Source organism: Chelonia mydas, chromosome 1, assembly GCF_015237465.2.
Source record: "Chelonia mydas isolate rCheMyd1 chromosome 1, rCheMyd1.pri.v2, whole genome shotgun sequence".
NCBI lineage: Eukaryota > Metazoa > Chordata > Testudines > Cheloniidae > Chelonia > Chelonia mydas.
The window spans coordinates 345,715,006-345,728,229 of record NC_057849.1 but is presented as its reverse complement, the minus strand read 5'-3'; the positions used below and the strand labels follow the sequence as shown (position 1 = coordinate 345,728,229).

Here is a 13,224-nt window from a genome sequence, read left to right as displayed (position 1 = left end):
CAGGGGCACTGAGAACTGCTCCTGTTCACTGCAATTCTCAGGGGACATCAGATCCGCCGGGAGGCAGAGAACTGATTCCGTGGGAAGCCATTTCTAGTCTAAGTAGAAGTGTTCTGATTTCTAATTACAAGAGAGCACCTATTACAAATAGCCTTAGGTGCCCCAACATCAACTACAATCTAGCCCACCATACAAAGAGCTGTTACCACTGGCCACGGAGGCATTTCAACCCATAACAGATTTCTACGTTCTGAACACCGCAGTCCTACTGGGGAGCTCCTGCCACCAGACGCAGCAACAAACATCTCAGCAAACCCAGAGACTGTACAGTAACGTTTACACACAAATCATCTCCCCAGTGCCAAGCCCACCTCCAGCCTAAGCTCTGCTCAATACTGGTAACCAGCCCCATAAAGATGCACAGTTATTCTAAAGACTCACACTAACAGTCCGCTCAGATCAGGGTCCTATTAGTTTCACCCTCTCGGACAGAGCCAGCTAGGGGCAGGGACAGAGAAGTTCTACCAGGAGCAAACTTTGGAACAAGTTCCAGTAGAAAGGTTGCTGAGATTAACATTAAAGAACCCCGCTTATTCATCTTCTCTGAGGGCCCCCCCCGGCACCTACCTGATCTACTCACTCCAAGATGATCATGTAACATTCACACTCCCCTCGCACAGGGGGCCACTCCCAGGGACACGCCCACTGGCACACACAATGTTCGCACTAATGCACTAGCCTTACTTCACCATGCACTCTGCTCACAAGCCACATGGTGCACGGGGATCTGACAGACAAGCCTTCCTGGCTTCCCCATAGCAGTTAGAGGCCAGGCAGGAATGGAACGCACCTGTATGGAGCTACACACAGGGGTTCTTAAGTCTCTGGCTGACCTAGCTGGAAAGGACAACCGAGTTATTACCGGCAGTAAGTCTAACACGAGCAGGACTAACTCAAGAGCAACTTGAGCCAGGACAGATCTCAGGGAACACCCTACCCCCACCTCACCTTGCAGCCCAGCTGCATTACATGATCCATGGAAACAGTCCAAGAATGTATCCATCCAATGCTACCTTGAAAGCGTGAGGAGGATGTGTTTTGGCTGGCACCATCTAAATCAGATGCAGTCCAGCCTTGTGTTTCAGAACTGCAGCCCTTAACCTCACACACAAGGACCAAAACACTGCCAGACCTGCTTCCAAAACAAACCCCAGGCTCCACTCAGTGAGGGATTGAGGTGCTTTTAAGCGCATAATTAAGACGGCTTCAGTATATCGCGAGCTGCCTAAGTATCACATTTTCATGTAAACACTTTTCGGAAGAACCTGTATTTGCCTAAATTAAAAATAAGCACACTTGTTGCTAATGAGCTCTGTGGAGACAGCAGCCCAGCCAGGGTCTCCAGCACACTCTGTCATGGGTGTAACCAGACGACATTGGAACAGGAAAAGGGCTGCTCTGAGGGAGAGGCCTCCACCCTCACAGAGACACCTGTCTGGGGATCACTCTTTAAAGCAGGCATTAAAGAGACAGAGCCACAGGGCCCACACTGGAGTGTTATTGACGTATTATTAAAATGCTTTGGAGCTTGATTAGCTGAGCTTAGTATTTATCATCTTAGTATTTATGCCCTGAAACAGGGAGCTGCAGGCACTCAGAGAAATGGATTCAAAGGGTTTTGCCTGCTTTCATCATCTCTTCCCTACATGCCTCGGCACCTTGGCTGGAGCTCTGCCCAGCAAAGGACAAATTTCTTCCAGCGACACCTTCTCCCCCCCAAAACCCCCTTGTGCAGGGTTATTCTATCTGCTCTGCTGCCAGTGAAAGAACCCCACTGTGCTGCATCAAGGGGAGACTGTCTACACAACAGCCCATAGAGCCTGCCTGAAAAACCCCATGGGGCAGGGACTGTCTTCCTTTGCTTGATAGAGTACCAAGCCGTCAGCACCCTTATGACAGCAGGAACGAGGCCACAAACAGATAATCTTGCTAGACAATTCCCTTTAACACCCTATCACCACCCCTTTCCAAATGCCAGTTACTAGATGAAACCTTCTTTTAGTCTGATATTGGCCTAGAGAACTGGGGTCCTTAGGTCTATTCCCTACAGTCATTTCCTGAAGAAGGCAAGCGACAGACTTTTCCCCACTTAAAAAAAACCACCCTGCAAAGCTTTTTTATATATAAACAAGTCTCTGAAATGGAAAGATGCAATTAGGCATGGAAATAGTCCTCAATGAGCTGCCTTGCTATGGCGGAAATTGATTTATTTAACCATTTTATGTGCATTTGAAAACTGCAACCTGAGCATGTGCATTGGTAGTAAAGTGCATATTATACTCTTCATTCCCCAGAATGGCTCTAAACCAGGAAAACAAGGAACGGGGCGGGGGGAGAAGGAGAAGAAGAAGAATGAAGTTACATGGTACTGTAGAAACAGTACGCACGAACACAACTGAGGACTGGATCGTAACACCACGCGGGGACAGAGGTAAGGTAGAGTAGAGGTATTCAGTTTTTCCTCTGGTGGTGGTTCTTGGAGCCCCCACATGGGATCAGGCCCCCACTGTGCTAGGCCCTGCACACACACAGTAAGGAGCAGTCCCTGCCCCGCAGACTACCATCTAAACAGGCAACGCAGAGAGGGGAGGAAAAACAGAAGCACAGAGAGAACTGACTTGCCGAAGGTCAGGCAGCAGGTCAGTGGCAGGGCTGAAAATAGAACCAATATCTCTAGGCTGAACGCTGAGTCGTGAAACATTAACACGGCATGCATCTTGTCACACCAAGCCAGGATAGCTTCCACCTTCCCAGCCCCATTCAGTCGCTGGGGTGGAGGCCTCTGACACAGCCCCGTATACTCCAGTGACACGAGAAAGACGGGTCCTGGGACTGTAGCCCAGACCTCTCAGTGTTCACTGCAGCAGATGGTTGAAAGCAAAACTCCGAGGACAGAAAGGAACATACTGCACAGCATGCAGCCAGCCACGCAGGAACAGCAGCCTAGCTCTTCACCTGTGCGTTTTAAAGAACCTTAGAGCCCAAAGTGAGCTTTGCTTGCTTCTGTTTAGCACTGGGGCCTTTCTTTCGCAAAAAGCCCTCTTCCTACCCCTAAAACAAAGGATAAACACTCCCGTATCTCTCGCCAGCACTTTTACTCCCAAGTGCTTATGGGGCTGAGATTCTTCGCCATCCCCTAAGCACACGCAGCCGTGTCTGGAGTGGGAAAGCACCAACAACGGTAGCGCCAGGCAGCTGGGGGAACAGAAATTCTATTCTGCTCCCTAAACTTCCCCTGGGACTCTCTCAGAACAAGGGGAGGATAAAGCTTCTGTGAAAGCGAACCACAGCCACGGGCTGGGTTCCCCTCTCATTCCCAGGCACAGCAGCTCCAGCAGCTCAGCACCCCGGCCCCTCACGGAGACATCAACTTCGTACAATGTAACGGAGAGCGCTACCAGATGTATTTTCAGCACTTCTTCCAGTAACAACTGGGTTTTCCTTGGTCTGAGTCTGCTCGGCCCAGGAGGTCCAGCAAGATGGCCGCTCTAGCCAGCTGGTCTGCAGGTTGCTCCAACAATTTCTAAATCCTGATCCAGTCTCTTACCTTCTTCCCAATGAGCTTCTTCCGCAGGAACTCCCGAGCTTCAAACATGTATGGAATGTCATAGAGTGGGCGCAGCTTCCGGTTCTTGTCCTGCAACAAAGAAGAAAACCCAAATAAGCTTGGTAGCAGTGAAAAGTGAAGGTGCAGCCAATCAATCAGTGAACTGCACAGGAGGCCCTGAGCAGCAGAAGGGACTGCACCCAGACAGCAACACGGAAAACAGGGGAGAGTCTGTCCCCTTGGGCTCTCATGTATTTCATCCTTCAGGGCTTCTCTGGATCATAAAGGCTTGACTACACAGTGAATTTGACCAGAATAGCTACTGAGCAAGCGCTACTCCAGAATAAGCTCCCCATGTGGACACGTGATTCTGGAATAAGTCACTTCATTCTGGAATAATTACTGCGCTTCCAAAGTGGAGTAATTATGGAATAAAGTGATGGCATTCCAGAGCAGAGTGTGTCTACACAGGGAGCTATTCTGGGCAATTTTATCATGTAGACAAGCCCCAAGAAGCAGATTTGAGGGATCAAAATTTACCCTCATCCTCTTCACCCCTCCAACCAGTATGGGACTGTCCCCAGCAGCACTTCTGCCAGTTTAGCTTTAAATTTTCTAGGCAACAGACATACACCCCTCCACCCACCAAGAGACTGCTCCTCAGCCTGGCTTATCTTTTTATCAGGAGGTTATTCTTGATATTCAGCCTCCATTTGCCTTTGCTCAGTTTTGTCCCATTCTGCCTAATTCCAGCCCCTCTCACCCTGGGGGCTCACCCCCGCAGATCACATGACTAGCCACCACACCCTTCGATGACTGGTTGGTAGCTTCCTCATTAACAGATCTTCTCCTACAAAGACGGGACCCTCCCATTTCACACCCACAGGCTGAGGCAGCCTAGATGCAGTGCCCGTTGCTGGTCAACACTCCGAGACCCAGCAAGAGACCCTTCCACGTGGCGATGCACAGTGCAAGAGGCTGGAACGGGAATGAATGGCGATGCACCATGGCACCATCTGAGGCCCCCAGCCCACCAAAGCCCCATCAGTCCTGATCAACCCTGGCAGCTACCAGGCGTCACCCGTAGGCCTCTACCCACATCAGACTCTGATTCCAGCGCTAGCAGCCACAGAGCAACTTGCCTTTTGGTGCAGCCACTCAACGGAATGGCAGGTTCAACTGACTTCTCAGGAGAATCAACAGAAGCTCAGTGATTAAAAGGGTGGGGGCTGGGTTTTATTGCAGGAACCCATTGAATCGTACAAATTTTCACTCATTTGAAAGGCTGGAGCCCACTGCATCCCGGCTTTTCAGACCAGCATGTCTCCGCTCCAGATTACACAGCACCCCGGGCATTTCCTACAGGAGGAGGGGAAGGAATCGGAAGGCTCTCATTACGAAGCCTTTGCACACAGCACCTTTGTTCCCACCCATACTGTTTCCTCCTCCCCACCAAAACACTAAAAAGGGCTCCTTAATTAAAATAACCTGGCAAGCTCAGTGCATGTGCTCTGCTCACACAGGGTCTGGTGGAAAAGTTGCTCGTTAGGCAAGCTCATTATCGGCGAGTGATTAATAGCACTCATGGGATGCGACACCGATGAAAAGGAATCGCAGGGCATCTCACTGCATACCAGTTACCGCTGTCTACCAGCTGCTTAAGGCATCTTGTGGCGATAAGGACCCTTCAAAGAGCAAGAGGAAAAAAAAGTTTCCAGTAGAAATAGCTGCCACGTAGTCAGAGCGGGAGGGGCAGCCGGGAGCGTTAATAAGGGGAAAGCTAGAAATCTGAAGGCAAATACATCGGCAAGGCTAGTAAGCAGCGAGTGGGAGGGAGGCACTATTAATGCCCCCTTGCAGCTGGACCTGGAGAAGTCCAGGGAGTGAATGACCGAGTACATGAACTTTCCTAAATCTTTGTTGTGAGAGCTACTCCCACAAGCTGAGACCCAAAAACTCGTCTAAGCTCCCAGTGGGCAAAACCTCCACTGACAGAACCCCACCAACAATGAGTCATGGACAGGCCCAGAAGCGGGGGTCAGGGAGAGTGCACAGCCCTCAGTTCTAGAGGAGATCTCACTCCTAGACCCACAGCTTAAAGCCAGCTGGTGGGTACACTTGCATTGGAACTGGCATCACCAGTCATCTTTTTACAGCCAGAAGGGACCATTATGATCATCTAGTCAGAGGAAGAGGGGTCCAGTCTCTGCTCCACCCCAGACTTCCTGGGACCCCTCAGGCAAGTCACAGTGTGCCCCGAGCCTCAGTGACCATGTGGAAAACGGGGTAAGCGTGGCCCTACCTCGCAGGGGTGTTGAGGGGATAAATGCAGTACAGAGTGTAAAGCGCTCAGATACGGCAGCGATGGGTCAGACAACCTGACAGGCCACTGAGACCACTGTCTGCCACGCTGCCCACTACTGTCTCCTTGTACTCCTGTCTGTATCCATCCATTGCCTCATCTTAGGTGAACTGTAAGCTCTGTGGGGCAGGCGCTGTCTGTGTACAGCCCCTAGCAGAATGGGGTGCTGTCCATGACTGGGTCCTGAGGTGCTATGGTAATATAAATAAAAATAAAGCTTTCCTGATCTACCTAGCACAGGCTAAAGAATCACACCCAGGGATTCCTGCAGGAGGAAGGATTACTGGGGGCTCAAGACCAGAGCTGTGCATAGGAGGGCCCAATACTACCCACAAGCACCAGAATCACCTGGAAACATTAATGGATTTTGAACCAGCAGTTCTCAAACTGTGGGTCGGGACCCCATTTTAATGGGCTCATCAGGGCCAGCATTAGACCTGCTGGGACCCATGGCTGAAGCACAAGTTCCACCCCCACCCAGGGCGACGGGGCTCAGGCTACAGCCCTGTCTCCCCCCACCTGGGGCAACAGGGCTTGAGGCTCTTCTCCTCCCCCTCCCCCCCATGCCACGTAGTAACTTTGTTGTCAGAGGGGGATTGCGGGGCAATTAAGTTTGAGAACCCCTGGGGTAAACCAACGCAGCTCCCTTTTACAGACATTATAGCTCCTTAGGTTCAGTCTGCTCAGGACTTGATCCCTGCTGCAGGCTTCCCCTTACACTCAGAATTGTGGCTAGTTTGCACCAGAAACTTGCTTAAGACAATGTAAACGAATGGGAGTGGTTTGGAGCCTGCCCACTGCTCCCAGCCCACGGCTTGGAGTTACAGCAAACCTCCAACTCGATGGAAAAGCCCTATTACGCCATCTATTTCATCCTAGAACATACAACCCAGACGCAGGCCTCTGACCTCCCTAAGACTGCAGTCTACCGCGGATGCCAGCTCATTAACAAGGATTTTCTGTTGCAGCCTGAGGAATCGACATTAAACACCAGAGAATGTCTCACACAACAGAAGATGTAACCCCAGGAGCAAAATATTTAGGATCTGAGTCTCTCAACGGCTGGCTCAACAACTGCTTAGCACCTGCTGAGGAAGTCAAATGCATGGACAGAAACAAGCCAAAGTAGACAGAGGCAGAGGGTGAAACAAATGTCAAGGAAATGAAGAGTTATTTGGTCGATCCAGTCGCGCACACAGCTCACTTGTAAAAGTGTGCAATCACCCCGCTCCTCCCATTGCTGTTATCTGCCACCCACACTTGTGTCTCTGGGTTCCAGCCCCCAGCGTTCCACTCACGGCAGGTAAGGCAGCACCCAGGGCTCTGGGATTCATGGAGGGGTATTGCTCCCTACAATAATGATAACAGGGGCTACAGAAGTGAGTTTAATACAAACTATCTAGGAACATAGGGCAGAGTCAAGGTGGTCACCTGTAACCAATACAGGCTGGGAACTGTCTCTAGCAGCTGGAGCAGGCAACTGGGAATCAGAGCTCTTGGATTTTATTCCTGACTCCACCACGGCGTTGGACCAGTCACTTCCCACACTGGTTCCCCAGAGCCCAAATCGGTTTCCCTTAAGGTCTCAGTACAACAGTTACCCGCTCTCCTAGGCCCTCTTTGGTGAAGGGTGGGAGGGAAGGAGGATGAGTGGATGGCGTGGTGTGGGTAGAGCCTCAGTTTCTTGTGAGGTGGGGGGACCATTAGGGGGAATCTAAAGGGTCTCAGTCTGTGAGCATTGGTCCAGTTTGCCTTCATGTGGTTTTACTGCTACAGACTATATGCAGGTCCAGGCCATGGGATGGGCACATTGCAGCAAGTCTAACTAGAGTGCTGTATTGCCGGACTAGCCCATCTCTCTGCGCTCTGGTGTCCAACTGGCTGGGCTGCAGCATGGGGGTGTCCGGATTTAGGCCTCAAGCTGCAGGGTCCGAGTAGGAGCGCCAACGTGGGACACACATCTCCAGGTCCTCGTCTGGGCCAATGCTCAGAGCAGCAGCAAACTGGCAGAACATCAGTCACACCAGCCCTCAGCTGGGGCGGGAGGATTGGGGGAGGAAAGAGCATCCCAAAATTAAAGAAGTCTTATGTGATTCCAGCCACCAGAAGCAGCCTGGTAACGGGGTAACTCCAGAAAGAGTCCACTCCCTCTTGATCAGCTGTGGTTTACCAACCCTAATTCTGAGCACAAGACTGGTGCAAACTGCAGGCATCCTCGCTCTGCACATGGTTGCTGCCCCAAGGCCCTCTGCTCTTCTGGGCAATGCTCCCACCCTCTGCCCAGAGATGCCAGCACCGAGGGGTGGGTGCTGCTGGGGGGGTAGGGGGGGACACTAGCTAAGGGAGAGACATTCATGCCAAGGCACATCAAGCTCAAGTATTTTTTGTTTATGAAGCTACTTGCAGAGGCAGACCGGGACTTTATTTTACATGAAGGTCTTACAGTAAAAGCCACACTGATGTTTACAAATAGGGACATTTCATAACTCCCAGCAACCCAGGACTGTGATCTACTGTGACCCAGATTCAATTGTTCTATTGTTCTGCCCCTGAAGTACAAGCTCCTATGTGAGAAGACTCTCACTTCACTCATCCTGCCAGGACAGGTCTGTTTAGGCAGACTGGCACCCGTATGCCCCTGGAACCCAAGCTACTCCCTGCCTGCCCCCTCTGCTGGGGAAGCAAGCTGCTGCTTCTTACCCATGCCTCCCAATGTCACCAGCTCTGAGCGAATACAAGCTGCAGCCTTCTCACAGCGACCCATTGCCAAGAGCTTCCCCCAGAGCTAAAGGCAACATATTGCAGGAACAAGGCTCCCTCTGGCTGGCTGGCTTCCAGTCCCTGAATGGCTTGGAACATCCTCCACACGCTGCCCAGCAGTGAGCTGCATGGCCTTGCTGCACGGAAATGCCTAGGCAGGCATCCTATCGAACATGCACAGTGCGGCAGGCTGCACACCCCCACAATACACAGCTACTGCCCCCTGCCCCGCACAGCTCTTCTGACACAGACACCGTCACTTGGCCAAGAGAACACGGGCATGGGGCTGCCAAGGCTTTTGATGGGTTTCTAACTCCACCTTCAGGTCAGCAGCCCCATCAGGAGTTCAAGGCTGTAACGGAAGAGACAGGCCCCTCCTAACTTCAGTACCAGGCAAACTGGTTGAAACTGAACAGAATTATCAGACAGAGGGATGAACATGATTTGATGGGGAAGAGTCAACACGACTTTTGAAAAAGGAAATGCCTCACGAATCTATTAGAATTCCTTAAAGGGAGGGGAGGGTCAACAAACATGGGGACAAGGGTGACCCAGTGGATATTGTGTACTTGGACTTTCAGAAAGCTTTTGACAAGGTCCCACACAGAAGGCCCTTAAGCAAAGTAAGCAGTCACAGGGTAAGAGGGAAAATCCTCTCATGGATCAGTAACTAGTTAAAAGATAGGAAACAGAGTCGAAATAAATGCTGTTTTCACAGTGGAGAGAGGTAAATAGTGGGGTCCCGCAAGGATCTGTACTGGGACCAGTCCTATTCAACATATTCATAAATGATCTGGGAAAGGGGTGAACAGTGAGGTGGCAAAGTTTGCAGAGGATACAAAATTATTCAAGATAATTAAGTCCAAAGCTGACTACAAAGAGTTCCAAAGGGATCTCAGTAACATGGGTGACTGGGCAACAAAGGGGCAGATGAAATTCAATATCGATAAATGCAAAGTAATGCATACTGGAAAACATAATCCCAACTATACAGAACCCATCTCATTGTATAAATTAGTTCTTACCACTCCAGAAAGATTTTGGAGTCCTCATGGCTAGTTCTCTGAAAACATCCATTCAATGTGCAGCAGCAGTCAAAAAAGCTAACAGAACGTTAGGAACCATTAGGAAAGGGATAGAAAAGACAAATACCACAACTACACAAATCCATGGTACACCACACCTCAAATACTGCATGCAGTTCTGGTCACCCCAGCTCAAAAAAAGCTATATTAGAATTGGAAAAAATACAGAGCAGGGAAAGAAATCTGATTAGCGGCATGCAACAGCTTCCACATGAGGAAAGAGTAAAAAGATTAGGAATGTTCATCTTAGAAAAGAGACAACTGAGAGGGGAATAGAATAGAAGGAACGGCTTAGAGAACGTGTAAGGAAGTGTTATTTACCCCTTCACACAAACAAACCAAGAGTCACTCAATGAAATTAACAGGAAGCAGGTTTAAAACAAACAGAAGGAAGTATTTCTTCACACAACAAACAGTCAACCTGTGGAACTCATTGCCAGGGGATGTTGTGAAGGCCAAAAGTGTAACTGGGTTCAAAAAGAATTAGATAAGTTCATGGAGAATAGGTCCAGCAATGGCTATTAGCCAGGATGGTCAGGAATGCAATCCCATGTTCTGGGTACCCCAAAGCCTCTGACTGCCAGATGCTGGGACTGTACAGCAGGGGATGGATCACTCGATAAATTGCCCTGTTCTGTTCACTTCGTCTGAAGCATCTGGCACTAGCCACTGACGGAAGACAGAATACAGAGCTAGATGGACCATTGGTCTGACACAGTGCAGCCATTTTTATGTTATGTTCTTCCTCTCTTACAGGAAGGGGTAGGCCACAGCCGAGGTTCCCAAGAGCTGGTCGTGTGGCCGTGCAGAGTTCCCCCTAACAAAGGCACATGGATTATACGGTTAAGTAGAAAGTGAAGACTGCACCAGAAACCACAGTTGTGTAGTCTCATGACAACATGGCCTCCTATCTCACAATATGGGGTGGGAGAATGGCAGGGGACTGCTAGCTAGCGTCGCTTCCTTCCAGCCCCGGGGCCATAGAAGGAAGGAAGGAAGGAAGGAGCAGGGCAGGTCTTGAGACAGAGCAGTTTCTTCCCAGCAAGGCCACAGATCTGAGGAAAGGGGCTTGGACTGGATGCAATGAGCACCTGACTGACTGGCAAGGCTTGGTAGCTGAGGTGATCTTTTAAACACTGGAACCCATGGCAACAGCTATTCAGAACTGCTGGCCACATAATCTGGCTGGGTGATGCAAGATATCAACACAAAGGTCACATTTGCATTTATAGAGCTCTATCAAAGCACCTTATAGAACAATACCAAAACTGGGATCATTTTGCAGCCTGTGGAAATGCAGCCACCTCTGAGGTGGAATGCAGCAGCTATTCACTTCCTACCCTTAGGAATCACACATCATTGCCGCACACTTTTGGACACTGTGCCCAGTGTACAGCTGCAAGAGGGATGTAGAACAGCTGATTTACCCAAGCCAGAATTGGTTCTGACCCCATGCCCAAGGGTTGGTGTGTTGAAGGAAGAGTCAGAGGAGGTCAAGAACTCTGGCTCATGTCTCACCCATAAGCTCATTCCTGCAGAGGAGCACGCCCCAGCATGATTCGGGGAGTCCGTTCAGTACTGACTCAGAGGGCCAATTACTGAAGCTCCACCATCACTTCCGCTGGCTCTCGTTGGAGCTCTCCCAAGAACAAGCCATGCTGAGCTGGCAAGACCAGACTGAGTTGCCAGGCAAGTGCAGGCAGCTGGAAAAACCCTCCCTATAGCAGCAGCTCTGAGCAGCAATTTTTATGCACATTCCCACCAGGAGTCAAGCCCAGCTCCCTGGGCCAGGAGACAGTGGCTGCACAAGCAGATTCCACCTTCTCTGGTGCATCTCACTCACTCATGGTATCCACTAGAGTGATTTTTTGACAGACTTACTGGTTCACTGCACAGTCATGGTTACAAATATTTGCTGGTGACTTGCCAATATTTGAACAGTTCCACTGTAGCAAAAAAAAAAAAAAAAGAACCAAAGCAAATGTAGGCACTTCACATCCTTGCAGGGACTCTGCCCGTTATCTCTAGCTCACAGCCTTCGATTCCATTCTGCAAAAACTCACAAAAAATTAAACCACCATTTTCATGATCATCATGTAAGAAGGGGTTCTCTTTAGAGACTACTCTTCTACTCAATTACACCTTCAATCACAGACGGACCATTTCAAAAAGCATTTGCCATTGCTTGCAAGGATACTATTAGCAAAAAAAAGGAACCAAACATTAGCTTTTAGCTGTATGGATTTCAGCAGCAACTGAAGTGTTTGAAGACTCACAAGACTCAAAAGCCATTATGAGTAGCAAGCCATGTGGTGCTCTCTCTCTCTACAAGAATTTTGCAGCTATAGCAAAAAGCAGCAGCACTGTCCTTTAAGGACCTAACGCCACAGGAAAACAGTCAGTGTTACTGGGGGAAAAACAAGCTACTCTGCTAGCAGCAAAGAATGCTCCATCGCAGAGATAAGACTTCAAGAAGCGAGACTCTTGCCAGCCACCTCCCAACCCCAACATGCTGAGAATTTTGACTGTGGAGTACAAACAAAATATGAGCCAGCACACTGGTTGGAATTCTTGCACAGAAATCACTGGAGGTAGCACGCTCATTCTGCCTTAGAGAAGGCTGATGAGACTGCCCGGAACACCGAGCCCAGCTGGAGACACCTCAGTCCCGTTGGCACTCAAACCCGGTGCTCAAATACCACCAGAGACAAAGTGAAGGGGACGCAGAGCAGAAGTGATGAAGTGGAAGGACTGACTGATTTAGGAAGACAGAAGAGGAGAGCGCTCAGCTAGGCACCTAGGGAGCATCAACTGCTGCTGAGCCGCAGCGCTGACAAGCAGTAAATTAAGAACAGGAGCAGAAGTAGATTCTGTTCCAATTCTCATGAGGTTCAGGATCTTATGACACTTAGCGGTTCTCTACTTCCCTACCACACCCTACTTTCTTCTCAGCTTCGACCAGCAGGGAAGTTTTGCATCTGACAGACTGTTCCACAGGCAAGGACCAAGTGCAGAAAGGCCTGGGCCTCCAGCCCCCCAGACTTTCAAACCCTGGTTATAGAAGAGAAACCCCGACAATTGCAGGGGACTCAGAAGGACATGGTGTTGGCCCCCGAATGGGCAGGTCAGTCCATTTAATGCACAGAGCGCTGATGCGATGCATTCTCAGCAGTGAACCCTGCTCACAAAGAAAACTCCAGCACATCGGACCAGCTGGGGTTTGATTGGCCATGTCTGCCTGGCAACAGTCCAACACCTGCCATAGTCTGATCATTGGAGGGCAGATGCTGGGAGCTGCTGAGAGCCTGGCTAGCTCTTCCAAGCACTCCCCTCTTCCTGCTGGCATCCCTGCCACCTTGCCCAAGCTGAGCCATAGCCAGGTCTTCAACCAAGCACTCCTCTTGCTAGCA

General features: G+C 50.1%; 1 protein-coding gene across 2 annotated transcripts in view; it reads right to left on the bottom strand.

Annotated features, from left to right (window-relative positions):
* Positions 1-13,224, bottom strand: part of SND1 (staphylococcal nuclease and tudor domain containing 1) — a 480,324-nt gene that overhangs the window by 330,796 nt on the left and 136,304 nt on the right. For both annotated transcript variants that reach the window (XM_037889493.2, XM_037889494.2), the window contains exon 11: positions 3,608-3,697. In XM_037889493.2, coding sequence (XP_037745421.1) covers positions 3,608-3,697 — 90 coding nt within the window. The remainder of the gene's footprint in view (positions 1-3,607; positions 3,698-13,224) is intronic.